We start from the raw sequence: 23,098 nt of genomic DNA, 5'->3' as shown, positions 1-23,098 counted from the left end.
ATCACTTCACATGCAATTCCATATATAATCATGTATGATTATATATAATTATATATGATTATATAGAAAAAATTTTTCTCGGGAGGTAATACATTTTATATCTTAACAATGAAAAATAATATTATGTAAAAAAATCTGACTCAACGCAAAAAAGTAGAACCTGGTTGACTCAAAAATCATTATTGATCTTGAACATTTCATTATTTAAAATGTGTGGTTTGTCGCACTTGAATAAATTTAAAATTTTAATTATTTTCATATGCATAAAAAAATTATCCGCCAGTGCATTTAAAGTCAAGTTGCCTAAATGATTGATAAGACCGGATCGTCCGATTAAAATGAAATATTTGAGATTTATATAAAATAAACTATAAAAAATGATTCTCACATTATCGTATATTGTTACATCAATATTATTTTCGGGTGTATTTTTGTTAACAATCTTACACTTTTACGTCCATCTAAGAACTCAAGGACGTCTTTGTGATTTGATCCCTGGACCTAAATCGTATCCGATCATCGGCAATTTATTGGACTTAGCAGGACATCCGGGTAAGATAAAAATATTTTTTATTTTTAAAATACTTATTTTATAGTATATTGATGAAATCCTTAGAAGATATTTGGAATTTTTTAAACCGCGCATCGGTAAAGTATTACCCTGTTTGGAAAATTTGGCTCGGAATATGGCCAGTTATCACAATCTGTCACCCAGATGATGTTCAGGTACATTTTTTCTTTTTAAATGTTTTTTAAATTAATTTAATAAATTAATGTATTCTATTTTCATTTAAAATTATTGAAGATTCTGCTAACTAGCACAAAACATCAGAATAAAAGTGTACTTTATGATCTATTACGTCCTTGGTTGCAAGATGGATTGCTCACTAGTACAGGTAAATACAATAGAACGTTGATAACTTAAACTTCGGTAAGTTCAAAACCTCTGTAACTTAAAAATTTTTAATTTCCCGCTAAGAAAATTGAAAATTTTCAAAAATCGTGTGTGTGTGTGTGTGTGTGTAAGTATGTAAACCTCCTATAACTTTTGAACGGTTCAACCGATTTCATCGTTATCGCTGCCATTCGAAAGGGCTCGGCTAAACTTAGAATTTGAATATGATTTGGACCGATTCGGACTAGTAGATTTTGATAAATCTCAAAAAAACCACAAAAAATTTTTTTTCAAATGTGGTTTTTATGGAATAACTTTTTAACGGCTCCACCGATCGATTCCAAAAACTAATCAGCTCTTAACCGTAAAAAAACAACGTCAATCGCCGTCAGTTCAGTCAAAATCGGTTGATTCGTTCGTGAGTTATCGTGCAAGAAAGAAAACCGAAAAAAATGTTTTTTCAAAATTACTCTGAAATTTCTTGTTCGATCAATTCAAACTTAAGGTAGTTAGGCCCAAAAAGCAAAAATTCAAGAAATCTCCCAAACTTCGTATAGAAATATTTAAATACATAATATACACGCTGTTAAAATTTAGAGACGATTTACCACGTCTAACCGAAGATAATTGCAATTGAAAATGACACTTTTATACAGGTGGTATGGGAAAAGAGAGAGAAAACCGCGAAGTTTTATTATTTTTGTACTGAAGAAATTTTAAGAATTTCACGAAAAAATAATATTACTTAGATTATTACATGTATAATTACCCTACAAAATTCTGGAATTACCTACCACATAGTTTTTGAGAAATCATTGATAAACTAGTAAACTAAACAAATAAAGTCATGCGTGGAAGTAAGTGAGCAATAGCCCGTAAGAGAGGCGACACTAGCGAATGAAAGAGACAGCAGTAGCATAAACTATAGGTTAGGAAAGAACTACCTTAATGATCCTTTTTGAGGCTTTAAAAACTGCGTCGAATGCGGTCAACCGCGTGAAAATCGGTTAATTCATTCAACAGCTATTGCGGTTTGAAAATTCAAAAAATAATGTTCTATGAAACTTCTATCAGACCTCGAAGAGCTCAAAAACACTATAAGTGCAATTTTAAGCGCTTAGGTATGGAATTAGCGGGAAGTTTCAGGGATGGCCTTCAGGGTCAACCGTTTTCCTAATTTTTTTACTTCAAAGTTTTTTTCTGACTCAAACTTATAACATTTTAAATAAAAAAATTAGGACGACAGTTGACCTTAAAGGCCATCCCTGCAACTTCCCGCTCATTTTGTACTTAAGCGCTTAAAATTACACATTACGCTTTTCAGCTCTTCGAGCTCAAAAATATGATTTTTGTGTCATTTTGCGCTCTCTGAGCTCAATAACTTTTAAATGAATGAACCGATTTTCACGCGGTTGGCAGCATTCGACGCAGTTTTTGGAGCCTCATGAAAAATCTTTGAGTATGAATTGATCGAACTAGGAATTTCGGAGTGATTCCGAAAAAACACTTTTTTCGGTTTTCTTTCGACAACGATAACTCACGAACAAATCAACCGATTTCGACCGGGCTGACGGCGATCGACGTGGTTTTTTGATGTTAAGAGCTGATTAGTTTTTGGAATCGATCGGTAAAGCCGTTTAAAAGTTATTGAAAAAAAACCAATTTCAAAAAATTTTTTTTTGTAGTTTTTTTTGAGATTTCTCAAAATCTACAGGTTCGAATCGTTCCAAAGTTTATTCAAAACCTAAGTTTGGTCAAGCCCTTTCGAATGGTGCCAACCGCGAAGAAATCGGTCAAGCCGTTTAAACGTTATAAGAGAATCACACACACACACACACACACACACACACACACACACACACACACACACACACACACACACACACACACACACACACACCTGCGGCAGAGGAGAAACGGCTACTAGGCGCGTCTCCCCGTAGCAGATGGGAGAACGCTCGCTGTCCTTGGATGACACTAGGTCTCGTAGTTGATGAGGTACAGAGAGTAGGAGCCAAATAAAATACGCTCCCGTGGACAAAACTCCCCCCCCCCCTTTAATAGGTTGGTCACACTAACTGACCTAGCAAGACGATCGTTCCCTGCTGTAACTCACTGGGAGTGTCCGGAACCCGTGTCGATTATTTCCGACAATGCGGGCTACGGCTGATGTGAGCTTGCTCTGCCGAGGTGTAACGTAGAAGTACGCAGTGAGTGTTAGAGATCGGAATCTTCACCGCCCCGAGCGAGTCTAGTCCGTCCGTGTATTCCGGGACTGGCTAAGTGTCGGCTTGGCCTCAGGGAACTGGGGTAGGAGTACTATCTCTGAGGGTACACCCGTTCCTAGTTATGACAACCCGCTCCACTTCGTAGGATGCGCTGGTAAATCAAAAAGTATGAGTAATTTACAGGAAACAAATAAGAGTGGAAACGAGCTTCATACCCAACAAGCAGCGATTGAAGCAAGCGCTGAAATGAAGAGAACGCAAGCGCTGGAGCGCCTTGAAAAGCTGACCATTGAGCTGCAAGAGTTTGTCCAAACTAAGGTCAATATCCACAAGGAGATAAAGACCAAGACAACCGGTGTAGTCAATGCTCTTGGAAGATTCAAGAAACTGGACGAGGAATGGCAGTCATCACGACGACGCATTCAAACTGAAGTTGAGACGGAAGAAGCAATGGACACTGGAGCCGACGGTAACGGCGAATCTGCTGCTGAGGACAAGAGTGAAACTGACACAAGGCCTGGAAAGAGAAAGGACTGAAATTCGCCAGAGCCAACCGACAAAGTCACAAAGAAGAAGGACTTGAAAAAAAGCCCTCCCCAACGACTGGCAGGGCAGGGCGACGAACCTAAGAAGGCGACTGATTGATAGTACAGTCTAAGAAGGAGAAGAGGAATCTAGCTAGAGAGCAACTCTCAAAGCAGCCGCCGAAGGAGCCCAGGCCAGAGCCTAAGCGGAAAAAACCACGCAAATGGATCAGACCCGACGCACTGATCATCCGCCCGGCTGAGAAAAAGTATGCCGAGATTCTGCGTCGCATAAAGCAGGACTTCCCAGATGAGCAGGTTCGTTTAACGGTAGATAAGATCAACAAGACCAGAAGTGGCGACTTGTTGATTACGATTTCGAGGAAGAGCACTGACAAAGGCCAAGCCCTCCAAAAGACGATCGCAGACATCCTTAAGGAGGAGGCCAAGGTGATCTGCAAAGGACCACAGGAGACCATCGAGATCCGAGATGTCGATGACGACACGACGAAAGAGCATATTCAGACCGCTCTAAAGAGGGAAGCTGGAGAAAGTTGTGAAATCCCACTAGAGGCAATCAAAATCCGTAAAGCATTTAGGGGTATGCAGACAGCCACAGTGTCACTACCAGCAGCTGCAGCACAAAAGTTACTGGAGGGAAACTGCAAAATAAGGATCGGCTGGGTCAATTGCCGAATGAGCGCAATGAAGAGACCCATACAATGCTTCAAATGCTGGCACTTTGGGCATTTCGCATTGTGCATTGAACAGCACGGCGTAGAAAAGGCGGCTCACCATGCAGGCACGAATAGATGCCCCGTCTTTCAAGAAGCGCTCCAGAAGATAACGAAGCCAAGAACATGAAGATATTGCAGCTCAACCTCAATCATTGTGAGGCTGCGCATGACCTGCTCATGCAAACTGTGCGCGAATTAGAGGCAGACGTAGCACTTATAAGTGAACCTTATAGACACCTGAGTAACCAACCCTGGGAATCCGACAGCACTAACAAAGCCGTCAACTGGTCCTGCGGTAAATGTCCTTTTCAGAGAACAGTCAACAATAAAGAAGCCGGCTTCGTAGCAGCATGGGTAGATGGCCTCCACTTCTACAGTTGCTATGCACCACCTAGTCTCTCTAATGAACAGTTTAAAGACGTCCTTGATCGGCTAACTGAGGACGCAAGAAAACACTTTCCCGTGGCAATAGCTGGTGACTTCAATTCCTGGGCAGCAGACTGGGGCAGCAAGTTCACTAATACACGTGAAAAAGCACTTCTCGAGGCAATGGACACACTGGACGTGATCCTTTGGCGCGTAACCAAATGATCCGGGTTCGAGTCCCGGTCTGGGCTGTCTGAATTATTTTTTCGGTTACCGAAAAATTCCTACTGAGTAAGGTCCCTCCTCCCCCCTTTATCCTTTATTTCCCCAGTTCCCAAATTTGTCTTTAATGACAAATTTAGCTATAAATTATGGCTAATTAACACCGGTGACACGCCAACGTATACTAAGGGAGAGGCAAACTCAATTATCGACCTTACATTTGTCAGCAGTTGCTTAGCTCGTAGAGGTTTTTCTTGGAAAGTATTGAACATCTACACAGCCAGTGACCATAGTGCGATACTATGGGAAATATCAACTGGCCAGAATCTAACAAGAGTCAACAGGAACGCCAGCGCGGTTGGGTGGAAAGTTAAATCTCTCGACCTCACTGCTTTAGTAGTAGCCCTAGAGTGCGATCCGATCATCGTAGAAACTGCTGAAGAGAAGACCAAGGACCTAATGAGAAGAGTCACCCAGGCTTGCGACGCCAGTATGTCTCGGAAACGTGGCATGAATTCAAGACCTTCGGTGCACTGGTGGAACGATCACATTAGCATTCTACGTTCAGAGTGTCTTAAAAAAAGAAGAAAGTCTCAGCGTGGCTACAGACGACCTAACTCCGCAGAGCTGTTGGCAGAGTATAAAAAGGCCCGTCGAGAACTAAACAGAGCCATTAAAGAAAGCAAAAGACGCTGCTGGAAGGAACTGGTCGCAGAAGTAGAGAAAGATCCATGGGGCAGACCGTATAAGGTGGTTATGACCCACCTGAAATGCCAGCCAATGCCATCACCTACGTGTCCACAGCTCCTAGAGAAGATTGTTACTGCGCTGTTTCCCCAACAGCCGGTATTCACCTACAAGTTGGAGCAGCTCAACCCTGAAGACATCCCAACTATCACGTTGGACGAGTTGATAGAGGCAGGCAATCGAGTAGGGAATAATAAGGCGCCGGGATTGGACGGAATCCCTAATATTGCCCTGAAATCAATCCTTAGGGCAGCACCGGCATTATTCCTGGACGTTTACGATACATGCCTGAAGGAAGGGACTTTTCCCCAGAAGTGGAAACAGCAACGGCTAGTGCTACTTCCGAAGGGGAAAAGCCGCCGGAAGAACTGGCATCCTACCGACCACTCTGCATGTTAGACACGGCCGGCAAGATATTCGAGCGCATAATTCATCAGAGAATAGAGGCTGTAGTCGATCCACTCCTGGCAGAGAACCAGTTTGGTTTCCGAAAAGGACGGTCAACTCTGGATGCGATCAAATTGGTTGTTGATACAGCCAAGGATGCAATCGCCGGAACGAGATGGAAGGGTGGAAAGAAGAAATACTGCTTGGTGGCTGCTTTGGACATCAAGAATGCCTTCAACTCCGCTAACTGGGACTGCGTTATGCGGGCTCTAGAAGAAAAAACGTACCAGGATACCTTCGCAGAATGGTAGCGAGCTACTTCACAAATAGGGTTCTGAAATATGACACGAAGAACGGTACGAAAGAGTACGAAATCACCGGAGGAGTGCCACAGGGATCAGTTTTAGGTCCTCTGCTATGGAACATCATGTATGATGGCCTCCTGAGAATAGCATTGCCTACGGGAGTCAAACTTGTAGCATATGCGGATGACGTAGCTGTCGTGATCGTCGCAAAGCACCTCGAAGAGATAGAAATGGCATTTGATATTACATTCAGACGAGTCAATTTGTGGATGGACATGGTGAACTTGCAACTAGCCAAGCATAAAACCGAGGCAGTGCTCATCACCAGTAGAAAAACAGTAGAAACTATCAAGTTGAGAGTCGGAGAACAAGAAATCACATCCCAACCATTTATCCGTTATCTAGGAGTGATGCTGGATGCCCGACTCAACTTCAATCAACACGTCAGCGCCAAAGCGTCAATAGTAAGGGCTAGTCTCGCACGGCTGATGCCTAATATCGGAGGCCCAATGCAGAGCAGGAGGCTACTATTGTCATCAGTAGTCACATCAGTGCTCACTTACGGAATATCCATTTAGGCTGATGCACTGGAAGCCCAAGAATCATGGAGAAAAGCTGGATCAGTATATCGACTGAGTGCCCTACGAGTAGCTAGTGCCTTCCGCACTATATCAAAAGAAGCAGTGTGCGTCATTGTCGGAACCCTACCTCTTAGAGTTCTAGCAGAGGAAAGACGAGCCCTTTACCAATGAAAAAGTTCAACTGCTTTGAGCCCTGAAGAACTTAGAATTGAAGAACGGCAGAACAGCATAGGCCGATGGCAACTACAATGGGATGCTGCAGAGAAGGGTAGGTGGACGCACTGCCTCATACCTCGGATCGACATTTGGCTTTACCGGAATCACGGCGAGGTCAATTACTAACTTACGCAGATGTTGTCGGGACACGGGTGTTTTCGAGAGTATCTACACCACTTTAAGCACGATGACTCTTCGGAGTGCCCGTCCTGCCCAGGAGTTACTGAAGATGCGGAGCACGTCTTCTTTGTGTCCTCGTTTCGATCCATAGCGTGAAGAGTTGGAGAGGATCCTGAACCAGAGAATGCAACCAGATTCACTAATGGAAGCAATGTTGTCATCAGAAGCTGCCTGGAACGCTACCAACACGTTTGCAACAGAAGTCCTCAAAGACTTGCGTTCCACCGAAAGAAGAAGAGCAAATATCAGAAGATAGAAGGAAGGTAGTTAACACCTTAGCCACCAGAAGGAAGAGCAGTAGCTAGTTCCTCCCCTCACGAAGTAATGCCTGACGGCGGTTCCCATGAGGGATTAGAGGAAAGAAGAAAAGGGGTTTAGGGTTTAGTGAGTAGGGGCGTTAGCGTAGAGTTTTAGTATGACGCTGCGTCGAATCTTCACATATCCAGGCGAAACAGCTATGCCTGGAATCCGCAAAAAGAATTCCCCCCTCAAAAAAAAAAAAAAAAAAAAAAAAACATACACACACACACACACGCACATGAATACGGACATCATCGTGAAAATAGTCAGGGAAACTTCTTAGGGCTTCAAAACGTCGAGATCTATTGAAACCTCGATTTTTACATAACGGGGTGAAAACAATAACTTCCCGATTTTTCGGAACTCCTCGATTTTCTTAGCGGGAAGTTAATAAATGAATAAATCAAAATTTATGTCACTTCTATTGAATTAACTGAATTACCTAAATGTATCTGCTTTCACTCAAGTTTCCAAAGTCGATAAACTTCGTTAAGTTGAAAATTTTATTTCAATTATCTCTCTAACTTAAACTCTCGATAAGTAAAGAACTTGATAATAACTCAAATTTTTTAACGATTACCTTAAATTTTAACTTATCGAGGTTCTAACTGCAAAGTAAAAATTACAAGTTTAATTATTAATAAGTATGTATCTATTTTTTATCTGTTTTGCGTACTAAGGAGAAAAATGGAGAAGCCGAAGAAAAATATTGACTCCTGCATTTCACCTTCATAATCTTAGAGAGTATATGGATTGCTTTACTAATCATACAAATCATTTGATTAAGAATCTCAAAGCAGAATCGGGTTCAGATGGAGTTATTAAAGAACTATTGCCGTTACTTACAACATTTACTCTTAATACAATAGTTGGTACGTTAGTATGCATATGTTTATCAGATGATTTTAATAAAATTCTAAGTAATGTTTTTTTACTGCATGTAGAATCAACCACGGGAGTTGTAATTGAAGAAACTGACATGGAACAGTACAAGCAAGCACTTTACGAATTTGGAGAAACATTTGTTTATAGGTAAAGATTTTATCGTATTAAAAAAATTCAATGATTATTCGATTAATTGCAATACTTATTACATTGATTTATAGAAATATCAGACCATGGTTGAGGGCGGAGTCCCTTTTTAAGTTAACATCTAAAGGTCGAGAATATCAGAAAAATTTGAAAGTTCTTCATAGTTTTACTAAAAAAGTATTTAATTTTTTAAATATAATTTTAGCAAATCAATAATTTGTTTTTCATTTTGAATCAGATAATTGAAAAACGAAAGCGATATCACGAAGAAACTGGTGGTAAATATTTAGATAGCGCTATGTCAACAAATAAAAAAGAACTTCAACCTATCCCAGGTATACAAAAAACTTTCATAAATGTGTGAATATTAGTACTCAAATTATATTTAAAATTGATGAGATCGGTCTGACCGTTTAAAAATTATGAGAGGTTTACATAACATACATAAATGTGTGGGAAGATGAAAATGATTAATCATAAAATATGTTATATAGCCAATCAGAAAAGACTTTCTTTTCTGAATATTTTACTCTCAGCTGCTGAACGGGATGAAGGTGTCGATGATCGAGGAATCCAAGAAGAAGTTGATACGTTCATCTTTGAGGTGATTATCAAAAATTTCAATTTTTAAATGAGAATAGTCTAATCGTTGATTAATTCTTTAGGGCCATGATACTACTGGAATAGCATTACTATATATTATCTTATTACTGGCTGAACATCGAGATATACAAGTAAATAATCACAATCTTTTCTATTTCATTATAAAATTGATTTACACACTTTAAATTTTAAAATAATCAATCGAATCAAAATGAATATTCTTGCAATTTCTAAAAACATCGAAAAGCTTTTTTTATAATATACACATTGCAATAACAATTGCATTAATATTTTATAGAATCGGGCAAGAGCAGAAATTGAGGAAGTATTAGCGGATGATAATGGAGAAGTAAATATTAATAATATCAAACACTTAACATACTTGGAATGTTGTATTAAAGAAGCATTAAGACTTTATCCCTCAGTCGCAATTATATCAAGGAAAATTAAACAAGATTTAGTGTTAAGTATGGATAGTTTTTAAGAAAAAAAAATCTTAACAAATTATTAAAGTCGAACTTCGATTTATCATTGAATTTATTAATTATTTCAGAGCACTGTTACGTGCCAAGAGGAACGATTCTAAATCTTCGAATATTTGACACTCACCGTGATGCTAATTTCTGGCCACGTCCGAATGTTTTTGACCCAGATAGATTTTTGCCAGAAAACTCAGTAGACAGACACCCTTTTTCATTTATTCCATTCAGTGCTGGTTCACGCAATTGCATTGGTAAATCTTATTTATCCAATCTTCTGGAAAAGATATTGAATGCATAATTAATAAACGAGCTTAATTATTTTAGGCCAAAAATTTGCAATGCTTGAATTGAAGACATTCATAGCTGGTCTACTTTACAACTTTTATTTGGAACCTCAAGAAACTACCGCGAATGTACATTTGATTTTTGAACTTGTAATAAGACCGTCTCATCCAGTTTATGTCAAATTTGTCCCAATAAATAGAGATAGTGGTTAATTTTATTTATAGAAAATATCGGCGAACCAGATCTCTGAAATATTGTGGGAATAATTCAATTATCAAATTTATTATACTTATAAAATATAAAAAATTATTTTTGTAAATTTTATTGTAGAAAAACAAAGATTTAAAACATTTCATTAACTGCTATTAAAATGTATTACCATTATTTTTTACTATTCAAATGTATTACCGGTATATTTTGAGAAATCTCAAAAAAACTACGAAAAAAAATTTTTTCAGAAGTGTTTTTTTTTAATAACTTTTGAACGGCTTGACCGATCAATTCAAAAAACTAATCAGCTCTTAACAAAATCATGTTGACCGCTACCAAGCCGGCCAAAATCGGTTGATTTGTTCGTGAGTTATCGTTGACGAAAGAAATCGAAAAAAAGTTTTTTTTTCGAATTACACCGAAATTTCCAGTTCAATCAATTTGTGTTTGAAAGTATATCATAGAATTTGAAAAACTGCGTCGAATGCCGCCAACCGCGTAAAAATCAGTTCATTAATTCAAAAGTTATTGCGGTTTGAAAATTAAAAAAATAGTGTTTTATTATTAATTAAACTTCTATCAGACTTTTGAGCTCGGAGAGCTCAAAACTACACGAAAATTATATTTTTGAGCTTGAAGAGCTCCAAAACGTAATAAGTACAATTTTGAGCGCTGAATTACGAAAATAGTGGAAAGTTTCAGGGATGGCCTTCAAGATCAACCATTTTTCTAATTTGTGTGTGTGTGTGTGTGTGTAAACATCTTATAACTTCTGAACGGCTTAACCGATTTGATCGCAGTTGGTGTCATTCGAAAGGTCTTCGCCAAAATTAGATTTCCTGTAAGTTGGACGTAAGTAAGGAACCGATTCGGACCAGTAGATTGCGAGAAATTGCAAAAAAAAGTGAAAAAAAAGTTGTTTTTTTTTTTTCATTTTTTTTAAATATCTCCGAATTGGCTGAACCGATCGGCCTTAAAAAATAATCAGCTCTTAACGTTGAAAAATCGCATCGATTCGCCACTTAGAGCGTCAGAATCGGTTGATGCGTTCGTGAGATATCGTTGACGAAAAAAATCGAAAAAAGTTTTTTTTTGTAATAACTCCGAAATTTTTTATCAGATCAATTTTTTTTGTTCTAAATTTTTTATAGAGCTCAAAAAACTATATCGATCGCCGCCAACCGCGTGAAAATCGGTTGATTCATTCAAAAGTTATAATAGTTTGAAAAATTAAAAAATCGTGTTTCATCGAACTTTGATACGACTTTTGAGCTCGAAGAGCTCAAAAGCATAGCAAAGCTATCTCTTTCAGCTCGGAGAGCTCAAAATAACTTATAAGTGGTATTTTTGAGCTCGAAGAGCTCAAAAACGTCATAAGTGCAATTTTAAGCGCCTAGGTATGGAATTAGCGGGAAGTTGCAGGGATGGCCTTCAGGGTCAACCGTTTTCCTAATTTTTTTTTAATCAATTACACAATTTATTTTTTTTCTTCAAAAATGGTTGAGCGTTATGAGTCGTGCACTTTTGGATTTTCCAAACTTTTTTTTTATTTTTCTTGAAAAAATAAACTAGTTCTATAATTTTTCTTCTAAATTGCACTTACAATTTTATCGAGCTTCTAAAGATGGAATTTTTTAAATAAATTTTTTTTCCTAGAATTCATTAAAAAAATTTATTATATGTCGCTTAATTTTATTATCATAACAGTGTATGACTAAGAATCATTTCTTTTTTTTTTTTTTGTTTTTATTTTTATCAAATCGCCGGATGTCATCAAAAACCCTAAAAATGTATATAGACATATTAACCGATAACGAAGTATTGAATAAGTGAAAATTAGTTTTATTGTAAGAAATTTTTCAATGTTCTTTAAAATCAAACAATCGTCAAAACAGTTAAAATTTTTCTTGTATTTATTTAACAAGTAGATGTTACTTCAGTGGATAATTGTGTTTTCTTTAATTGTTTAAATAGTTTTGTAGAAACGTGTTTTTCATCATGTCCCTCACACTGCCGCAAGTACAAAACTTACATGGAGCGTATTAAATACTTGTCAAGACTACCAAACTCAAGAAAATTGAAAGACCTTGCGCTCATCGGTACGCACCAATCACTATCTTACACTGTTAACCTAGATCGTTTATAAACGCAAGATTTTGACATTTTCCGGCAACTAAAACATGGAATTCGTGTTTTGCATGTTGAAGTTCATCAGACGTCTAATTCATTTGATATCACCTTGTTTGGTAACAAGATCTATGTTTTATTTTCGGATTTGTTGAGAACAATTGATCATTTTCTGACTGACAATCCTTGGGAGTTTGTAATTATGCTCCTGGAAATAAAATTTAAGTTAAAATCTGATGAACCTAAACGGAACTGCGATATCATTGATCATTACATCAACACTGCTGAGGGTGGAAGACGTTTAGTCAAGAATTAGGGTCTTAACGATACTATTGGGGAGCATCGAGGAAAAATTCTTCTAACAAGTGATCACAATTCATTAGCTAGATCTCATTTAATGATAAGTGTTCATATATACTGTCTGATGTTGTTCGAGCTCTGTCATGGCGCAGAAAATCTTTCGAATGTTATATTGATGATATTTCCTTTGATGACGGGATAAATAGTCGACGTAAAATCGCAAGAGATGGAGGATTCTATCGTGATTCTAAGTGTTTCCCGCCGGTTAATCAGTTAGTGATAGACATATCCAAAGGACCGCCTAAATCTTTGTATATCACAATTGCTGATTTTGTAACTCAAGAATTGATTGATAAAATAAATGATTTTGATTTTGATAATTCATCCTGGCGATCTGGATGGAATTAATTTTATCTTTTTTTAAAATTAAGCTATTATTTTTTTATATTTTCATAATTTGTAATTAAAAAGTAATTGATGTATCTAACAATAAAAAATAAAAAAAAAAACGCCATTCGGCCATACCCGACATGGATAGGTAGATTTCTTGTTTGAATATTGAAAAAAAAACACGTTATTAAAAGGCAAAAATGTCCTAAAATTTATTTTTTATTATATTTTTGCAAATAATGATATGAGACCGACTACAACCAATAGATATTCAAAGACATCTTCCTAAAAAATAGGATTTGTAACAGACGAAAGTCATTTGATGATAATAGCTAAAAATTAATTTATTTTTGATTTTTTTTTAATTTTCCAAACTCCGAAATAAATTGAAAAAAAGTATCAAAAGGCATCGAATAATAGCTCAAATCGAAGATAATTATGTGAATTTTGACATAAAGTTGATAAATTCAAGCTATCTTTTATGGCTTAAAATTATTTAAAGAAAAGGGCTGAAATACGTTCATTGAAAAATTTTTGAAAATTTTCAAATTCACGGAATTAATTAAAAATCATCAAAACTAGACAAATAATAGTTTAAATTGAAGGTTATTAAATGAAATTTAAGATAAATTTGATAGATTTTATCTATTTTTACATCTGGAAGATTATTTTCATAAAAATACAAAATTCAAAATTTTTTGAAAATGAAAAAATTTTCAAACACCCACAACTCGTAAACTAACCGGCCGATTTTGCTCATCTTTGAACTTGATCTTGGTATTGATCCACAGAATAAGCCCACAAAATTTCATAAAGATCGGTTGAGAACTGTGGGCGCAATCCTGCTGACATGGCGCGTTATATCAAATATATATATATATATATATATATATATATATATATATATATATATATATATATATATATACATACATAAATACATATATAAACTTTTGAGCCAATGCCATTTTTCGACATTACTCGATAAAATAAAACATATTATGATAAAATTTTCCTAAAATTACAACATGAGACCGGCTACAATAGTTATATTTCTATAGAAATCTACCTAATTAGGGAAACGGTTGACTTTAAAGGCCATCCCTGCAACTACCCGCCAATTCCATACCTGAACGCTTGAAATTGTACTTATGACGTTTTTGAGTTCTTAGAGCTCAAAAATCTGATAGGAGTTTGATAAAACACTATTTTTTAAATTTTCAAACCGCAATAACTTTTGAATGAATGAATCGATTTTTACGGGGTTGGCGGCATTTGACGCAGTTTTCTAAGCCTCATAAAGAATCTAAGTTTAATTTGATCAAACTAGGAATTTCGGAGTAATTCCGAAAAAAAACACTTTTTTCGGTTTTCTTTCATCAACGATAACTCACGAACGAATCAACCGATTTTGACCGGACCAGCGACGATTGACGTGGTGTTTTGATGTTAAGAGCTGATTAGTTTTTGAAATCGATCGGTAGAGTCGTTTGAAAATTCATTCCAAAAAAATCACATTTGAAAAAAATTTTTTTTGTAGTTTTTTCATCATCATCATCATTATCATCATTATCATGATCATCATCATGATCATCATCATCATGATCATCATTATCATCATGATCATCATTTGGACATTTTTATTTCGGATTTATTTGCAATTGGATATTATTGGATTGGACATTATTGCCTTGTATTTTCTAACCGGTTACCGACTGGTACATATTTATTTACAAATATGAATTAAAGCATTGGGATTAATTAACCTTTTCATATATTTGTCTTTGGAAATTTTTATGTTGGATTTATTTGCAATTGGATATTATTGGAATTCCACATTATTTTTGGAGATTATTGCCATGGACATTATTGCCTTGGATTTTCTGAACGGTTACCGTTTTTTTGAGATTTCTCAAAATCTAACGGTTTAAATCGATCCAAATTGTATTCAAAATCTAAGTTCAGTCAAGCCTTTTCAAATGGTACTAACTGCGATTAACCCTTTAGAGTCTGACCTTGAAACCCCACTCTTGGGTCTTACTACGGATTTGCGCTCTCCCCACTACTCTCACGTGTAGACGTTTCAAGATCCTCTGACTCTAAAGGGTTAAATCAGTCAGGCCGTTCAAAAGTTATGAGAGGTTTACATACATCCATACACACGAACACACACACGCACATACATACATACATACATACATACAGACACCATAGCGGAAATAGTCAAGGAAGCTTCCTAAGACCTCGAAACGTCGACATCCGATGAAAACTCGATTTTCGAAAACGGGGTAAAACCAATAACTTCCCGATTTTTGAAAATTTTCAATTTTCTTAGCGGGAAGTTAAAAAGATTGTCAACGATTATTATTTTTATTTTATAGTTAACTTATCTAAAAACTTGTTGTGGCAATTCGAATATCAATAATTGACCCTCAAAATTATTTCAACCATATATTTAATATCTTCAATGTACAATAACAATTATATAATTGTCTTTTCACACATAAATATATCAGAAGAAATCAAAAACATTTAATAGCAAGCCTCGATAAAAGTTTTCAAATCATTATCTCCCAAGAATTTAATTATTTCATCAACGCAATATTCCGGCACCAGAGGAAAGACATTATCAAGAAGACGATATTTATCTAACACCAAAACTTGCTTTCTCTTCGCTGCACAATCGAAGCATTTCTTCAAGATCCCTCGGTAGAGCGGAAACAAGTTTGCGTATTCAAACCTCTTGAAAGCATCTTCAATCCCAGGAATCATCGCATATCTAGCGACTTTATGCCTGCCTTTCTTCAAAATATCAAAGTAGCTGATTCCAGTGGTTCTAATTTTAACTCTTTTCATTTCTTCAATCTCTTTCAAGCACCTTTCTTTAAAACTATCCGTAACATCAATTTTATTTCCATAATACTCGTTGATAATCTTCAAATTATCTTCTCCGACCACCAAATCTACTATTTGCATCTTGAAGATATGATCCTTAAACAACTTAAACATCAGCGGAACACTTTCCCACCTCAGATGATAATCATTATCAAAACTGTCGGTCATATGCAGCGCAGTGCGTCCTTCATTATCGATAGCTTCAATGTCAGCGCCAAACTCCAGAAGTATTTCAATGTACTCATCAAATGCAGCATCTGCAGCAGAATGAAGCGGCTTAAGGCCATTGTTATCGCAACAATTGACATCAGCATTGCGCCTCAACAGTTCTTCAATCATATCCTCCATGTCTTCTTGCTGAACTGCATAATTTAGCGGAGTTTCACCGTTAATATCCCTCGCATTAACATCAGCGCCAGCTATAAGAAGACACTTGATGTTCCCAACGAACCCTTGCAATATTGCAGTGTGTAAAGGCGTCAAACCTTTCAAATCAGCCGCGCTTACATTCGCACCCTTCATTATCAAGCTCTCCATGATCTTCCAGGACGGATTTTGCGCTGCCAAATGCAACGGAGTCATAAGGAACTTATTCGTGACATTCACCTGAGCTCCATAGTGCAGAAACAAGTTCACACTTGCCAAACTCGTCGAACTCACTGCGTTGAACAACGGAGTGTTGTTTTCCAAATCAACGACCTTCAAATCCGAGCCGTTTCTTAGCAGCAATTCCAGCATCGTCAAATCCGTCAATTGCGTCGTATAAAAAATACAAGTTTTCATTTCACTGTCAACTACGTTGATATTCACACCATAATCCAGCAATAATTGGACTATTTCAAGCTCATTGTTGTCAAATGCCACGTGTAACAAAGTACTACCTTGATAATCACCTGATTTAATAACTTCATCAACATTTGCGCCTTGTTCAAGAAGAAGCTTTGCTATTTCATACTCATCGTTCTCGACTGCCAATTGAAAAGCTGAGTCTCCTTTGTTGTCGCTTGGACATATCTTCGCTTGGTTGTTCAACAACAAAATGGCCACCGATTTGTGCCCTTTTTTTATCGCATCGCTCAATAAAGAATAACTGCAGTCTTGCCATAAATTCTCGTCAGTTTCTTTTAGGATTGTTATTAGGCTAAGTACTTCGTCGTAGTCACCGCGATGTACTGCGTTGGATAATTTTCGGCTTAATATGTTGCTATTAACCGCAGCCATTACTAAAAAATATAAATTTGTTTTATAACAAATTATAAATATTATTAAATTATAAAAACTTACTTTCTGGTAGTTGTTTTTGTTTTTATTCTTTAAACGTGTAAAACTCTGACATGTTTTGTTAGCTTTATTTTTAAGCGGAGCTGTTTAGTTTATTTTTAATTCTCTAACTATATTTACCTTTTTTTAAATTTATTTTTATATTCTCGACGCGCATGTGCTTGTTTTACTTTAACGCATGCGCTCTGACGAAGCTTTATTTTAAAATTGTTTTGTAAGTTCATTTTAAGTTAAAGAGATTCGAGCAAATCTAATGTGAAAAATAATTTCCAACTTTGAGCTTTGAAATTAAGTATACGTATAAATAAATACGTCATTTATTTAATCCGAAAATTTTAAAAAGATTCACCGTTTAGTTACTTAGATATTAAATTTCAAAAATCACATTTTTCATCTCCTTATACACACGGGCTCATATGGCGGAAAACTTTAGTCGAGACTTTAATTATTTTTTTCAATATTAACCTCCCAACTTTAACGAATAAAAAACTATACACAAGAAACCTGGATTATTATAAAATATAAAAAAAAATTTAATAATAATACATTACCGATATAATTTTTGAAATATTTAAAGTTTAATTTTATGTTTTTGATTCGTTTATCGTCAGCTACTTATTTGAATAAAGATTTGGCAACGTCGCGTCAACAGCTGAGAAAAAAGAAAAAGATAAAAATATAGTTACAGAGAGAGAAATATTTAACTCACACACTCATGCACGTCTCTGTAATGGGTATAATCAAACGCGCTGTTGCCAAATCTGTTTATTTGATCCGGCAAGTAATAAATACGAAAGTAATTTTATTAAATAAGTAAAAATCATCAATTACTAAATTGTTCAAATTATTTTAAATTAAGATGAAGAATTTTGACGAATATTGGGAAGACTGACAGTAAAAAAAAAATTTTAACATTATTTTGACTCGTAAGTTACGCTCGGACCTCCTTTTAATGAGATCCAGTACCCTCCTAGTAAAAATAATGTCTATAAAAAAATAATACGTAGCATAATACTTTTGTTATGCATCTTAAAATTAATTTTTAAATTAATTAATAACATTTTTGAGGAAATTTCCGAAAAATTTACTCATTAAATAATTATTAACATTTTATTGATTAATAAAAAATACAGCACGCTGAATTACCGGTATACACTTGACAACACCGCAAGAGTTCCCTAACCTTAAAATTTATTTATGTTTACTGTCTAACTAAAATGACTAAGATGTTCTAGCATTTAAAAAACCGTGGTTACTTATGCGCTGGGTAACTGCGCAAGCGGTGTTGCCAAGTCAAATACAATACTTTAAAGAACGGAAGTTCCTAGTGATTTTTCATGTTATGCTTCCATCTAGTGGATGTTATTTTTATTTATTGAAAACTTTACTTATTGTAGTTCTTTCGCCCGGGAGTATTAAAATACTCGGTTTCAACGCGGGAAAGGAATCATTTTAAATAAAAGAATTCTGTTTAGACGTTATTTAATTTTGATCAAAATTATTTAGTTGGTTTCAATTTATTATTCAAGTTGACAAAATATTAAAAAGCTTCAAATTATAAAATTGAGGTTTACAATGACGTGATCTTAGCAATCTAAGCTCTCGGTGAGAAGTGTCGTTACATAGTTTTTCCGAAGAGCTTCAAACTCCGTTCTTCTCCCACCATAACTTCCATACATACATACACTCTAAAGAATATATAAGCACACACATTTTCTACTACATATAAATGATCCTTATATATCTATATATATTTATTTCAGCCTATCGGCCTGAAAGTTGGACTTCACTAATATACACTTTTAGCAGTACAGTCATTATGTTTATTTAACTATTTTTATTAATTTAACAGACCTTTTTAAAATCTATTTATAATAAAAATTAACTTATAATTAACTTGAAATTAAATTACAATAAAATTATAATAAACTATAACATGAAAATATATATATTATATTATTTATAATATGTTGGATTAATGTTTAAGTTTGACTAATTAATAACTTGAATTAAATATTATTTCTATCATTTTACAATCGAATTTTCTAATAAAATTATAAGTCAGTTTAATTATTATCATGTATAAAAGAATAGACATTATCGTTCAATTATAAATTAAATAATAATTAAATAATGATTCAATAATAAATTAATAGTAAATTAATTAAATAATAATTATTAATTATAAATTAAATACAAGATAATAATTATTAATTATTTTAACTTAATTTTGCTTAACTAAAATATTATATAAAGTTAAATTTTAACAGTAAATGTTATTTAATAATCTTATTTTTGTTTAGTTACTTATGGTTTTGTATTATTCTTTGTTACTTTAGAACGAGGGTCTATTGAATTTCACACGTGTCTTTTACGACTTTTCCTCATAGGGTTTTAAGTTCCATGTGGCGAGAAATAGTCCTTGAATTATTCAAGTACTTTTTGTGGGTTCTGAGAATTCGGTTACAATGTCCTTTTGTACCGAAATATGTTTTTTTATTTTATTTTATTTTATTTTGTAAATAAAACAGAGTTAACTAAAAGATGTTCATTACAACTGGTAAGAGTAAAAGCATTAAATAAATGATTTGAATATTTACTTCGAATATAAAATTTAACTAATTTTAATCATTTAATATTTACTAATTTGAATATTTCATTTGAATTCGCGCTCTCATAATAGATAGCGCTCTAATAACAGGGAGCATCACCTGCTGGATGCACTAGGTGTATCACATTCATAAAAAATATAAAATATCTCCGTAATACGTTCGGAAACCTACTTTTTTATTGTTTTAATCGAAAGCTTGTTCTTTTTTTAATTAAATTCAATGAAAATAACATTTTTGTTTAATCGTTAAGGGGGGAAATACGTGTAGAGGCTTGAAAAAATTCAAAATTTTTTTTTTTCATAAATCGCTTGTAAAACTATTGAAAAATATACAGTTAAAATTTCAGGTCAAAATTATTATTCGTTCAAAAGTTACAAGCGATTTAGTAAGTGCGCTCGGTACAGCGCCCGAGAACATAATTACCTGAACGGAGCGGTCGGTTAGGGTCGAGTAGGTAGTCATTCATATACTTCCAGGTATATATTTTTAAGAGAGAAAGGGAAAATGGGCAGATGTTCTTTTATTTTATTCGTATAGAAGCTACTAGAAGTATTAGTGTCCTTGTAACAAACCATAGTGTAATATTAGTTCACAACCGACCTTCGTAGCGTGTGTTTGCAGTATTAGTAAAAAATGTCTTCGTATCCAAAAACAGGACGTAGTGATAGTGCTCGTCGTAGTAGACCACGCAAAAGATCTTTTCACGGAAATCAGTTTTCAAATACTGAATCAAACGAGTGTGGTGATAATAACGAGAGTATAAGTGCCAAAAAGCTATCAAATACAATGAGTGAAAATGTAATTGTTAACCCATTACATTTTTATAGAATCATAGAATTTTTTACCGTCTTCACAGCTTTATCGGATATTCTTATATGTCGAAACTGTAAACAGAATGTTAAATTTGCTGAAAGTGGAATACGAGGCCTCGGATTCAAGCTCGTTGTTAATTGCATGTGCGGATCGAAACAAATTCCATCAGGTCCTTTTATAAATAATGGATTTGAAATAAATCGTAGGATAGTTTTTGTCATGCGACTCTTGGGTGTTGGCCGAGAGGGAATTAATTTATTTTGTAATTATATGGACATAGGTACTGGTATCTGTGAAAATACTTACAATTTGATATATGATCATATTCACAGTGCTGCTAAAAAAATATTTGAATTTTGTTGTAAGAAAGCTGTAGATGAAGAAAAAAAAAGAAAATGAGAAGCACGAAAGACCTCTTCTTAATTTTAAAGTATCTGGTGATGGAACTTGGAGGAAACGAGGATTCAAATCATTATTTGGCGTTACAACTCTAATAGGCTATTATACTGGAAAGGTTGTAGATTTAGTTGTTTGGAGTAGTTATTGTCATGCGTGTGCAATATGGAAGAACAAACCGAAAACTTCACCGGAATATATAGCTTGGGAAGAAAACCATGATGAAGAAAGCTGCACACAAACACATGAAGGATCTGCGGGAAGTATGGAAGTTGAAGCTATCAAAACGATGTTTACAAGGTCAGAAGAATTACACGGAGTAAAGTACGGTAATTATATAGGCGATGGAGATTCCAAAACATTCTCAGCAGTGATAAAATTGAACCCGTATGGTGATGAACTGACAGTAACTAAAAGCGAATGTATAGGTCATGTGCAAAAAAGAATGGGAACGCGACTCCGGAGCGTAAAAAAAGAAAAACATTTGGGCGGAAGAGGAAAGTTGACAGAAGTTTTAATAAAAAAATTAAGCACTTACTATGGACTAGCAATTAGGAGAAATGTAAATAGCGTTGAAGACATGAAAAATGAGATATTGGCAACTTATTTCCATATGATATCAACAGATGATAATCCACAACATGACAAATGTCCAAAGGGTGTAGATAGCTGGTGTAAGTGGAACGAAGCTAAAGCTCTGGGGACAGAAACTCCAAAACATCCGACACCTTTGCATCCTGACGTTCAAAAAGCGATTTTTCCAATTAATCAGGATTTATCCCGGGTAGATTTATTGGAGAGATGTTTAGGAGGCCATACTCAAAATGCTAATGAAAGTTTTAATTCAACTATTTGGCGTATGGCCCCTAAACATTTGCATAGTGGTTTAAAAACTATTGAAATTGCTGCATACTTGGCTGCTTGCTTATTCAATGAAGGCAGTTCAAGTATTTTATTAGTCATGAACGAGTTAGGTCTCATCGTTGGGAACAATAGCTTCAATCACGCACAACAATCCGACAGTCAGCGCGTAACCCGTCAGAATCGACGCAGCTCCTTGGACAGTAAAGAAGCCCGAAAAGCACGAAAAGAAAAGCTACAAGCTCAAAATGAAGCATATGAAGCTGAAGAAGGCTTACAATATGGTGCTGGAATAGCTGATTAATTGGTAAGTTGTTTCAATTCGTTTAATACAACTTTATATTAACCTTTTGGCACCGTGGCTTTATTTACCAGTAACAATTTATCGAAACAAAAATTTTTCATAAAAATTTATCATACAAAAATTTCTCACATGCAAAAATTCTCACTCAAAATTTCTTGTTTAAAAAATTCTCACAGAGCAAAAAATTATCATTTAAAAGTTTCTCAAATATTTTATTTTCACTTTATCATTAAAAAATTCAAAATTAAATAAATATTAATTTTAATAATAATTAATAATACCAAATAAATTTTGACAATGAGAAATATTGCCTTTGTGAAAATATCGAACAAGAAATTATTGCTGATAATTTATGTCATGAAAGTATTGCATGAAAAAGAGACGGTCACCTTAACTTTTTCATCACTTATTTTTCAAACGCGTTTTCTCGAAACTAGTTTTCGAACTAGTGTACACTCTAGCTTAAAAGTTTTTAACCAATCATCTTCAAATTTAGTATATTATTTCTTTACATAATTGTGCTGAATATGAACCTCAATCAGAAGCAATTTTTTCATTTTAACTAATTTTTTTATACTAAACAATAAACAAAAAAAAGGTAAAAAAACATGACTTACTTTCACAGCCGTCAAAAAAATGAAAATTTTTTTTTTTTTTTCTTTAAAATGAGGTTCATATAGAAGATACATGTCTAAAAAAAGTTATAATTTTGATGCATTGATTTCAGATAAAAATTATGGCCTCCATGATGTACACCAGTTGCGAAGTCGGACGACAACCTACGAGATGTATCAGCTGATATCTTTACTACTTTTTAAG

At 34.9% G+C, this 23,098-nt stretch overlaps 3 protein-coding genes across 5 annotated transcripts in view; 2 read left to right on the top strand and 1 right to left on the bottom strand.

Annotated features, from left to right (window-relative positions):
- Window positions 1-10,302, top strand: part of LOC123267239 (cytochrome P450 4C1-like) — a 40,916-nt gene extending 30,614 nt beyond the window's left edge. Inside the window, exons 4-12 of the mRNA XM_044731793.1 lie at window positions 8,369-8,560; window positions 8,633-8,720; window positions 8,795-8,897; window positions 8,959-9,078; window positions 9,181-9,324; window positions 9,386-9,454; window positions 9,622-9,790; window positions 9,877-10,056; window positions 10,130-10,302. Of these exons, the coding sequence (XP_044587728.1) occupies window positions 8,369-8,560; window positions 8,633-8,720; window positions 8,795-8,897; window positions 8,959-9,078; window positions 9,181-9,324; window positions 9,386-9,454; window positions 9,622-9,790; window positions 9,877-10,056; window positions 10,130-10,302 (1,238 nt within the window). The remainder of the gene's footprint in view (window positions 1-8,368; window positions 8,561-8,632; window positions 8,721-8,794; window positions 8,898-8,958; window positions 9,079-9,180; window positions 9,325-9,385; window positions 9,455-9,621; window positions 9,791-9,876; window positions 10,057-10,129) is intronic.
- Window positions 10,303-15,574: 5,272 nt separating this feature from the next.
- On the bottom strand, window positions 15,575-17,465 carry LOC123267650 (putative ankyrin repeat protein RF_0381). Of its 3 annotated transcripts, none has more exons than XM_044732387.1 (2): window positions 17,414-17,465; window positions 15,575-17,235 (listed from the first exon to the last, which is right to left on the bottom strand). In XM_044732387.1, the coding sequence occupies exons 1-2, from the start codon at window positions 17,448-17,450 to the stop codon at window positions 15,650-15,652; spliced, it is 1,623 nt and encodes a 540-aa protein (XP_044588322.1). In that variant the 5' UTR covers window positions 17,451-17,465; the 3' UTR covers window positions 15,575-15,649. The 3 variants fall into 3 exon arrangements, with proteins under 3 accessions (XP_044588322.1, XP_044588324.1, XP_044588323.1); XM_044732389.1 differs by lacking the exon at window positions 17,414-17,465 and adding an exon at window positions 17,294-17,341 and having other exon boundaries at window positions 15,575-17,232; XM_044732388.1 differs by lacking the exon at window positions 17,414-17,465 and adding an exon at window positions 17,297-17,404 and having other exon boundaries at window positions 15,576-17,235.
- Window positions 17,466-20,538: 3,073 nt separating this feature from the next.
- Window positions 20,539-23,098, top strand: LOC123267238. Its single transcript, XM_044731792.1, has 3 exons — window positions 20,539-20,703; window positions 21,095-22,282; window positions 23,007-23,098. Exons 1-2 carry the CDS (start codon window positions 20,539-20,541, stop codon window positions 22,277-22,279), a joined length of 1,350 nt encoding a protein of 449 aa, XP_044587727.1. The 3' UTR covers window positions 22,280-22,282; window positions 23,007-23,098.

Source organism: Cotesia glomerata, linkage group LG6, assembly GCF_020080835.1.
Source record: "Cotesia glomerata isolate CgM1 linkage group LG6, MPM_Cglom_v2.3, whole genome shotgun sequence".
NCBI lineage: Eukaryota > Metazoa > Arthropoda > Insecta > Hymenoptera > Braconidae > Cotesia > Cotesia glomerata.
Note: the sequence above shows the minus strand (reverse complement) of the source record. Positions and strands in the feature narration are given on the sequence as shown.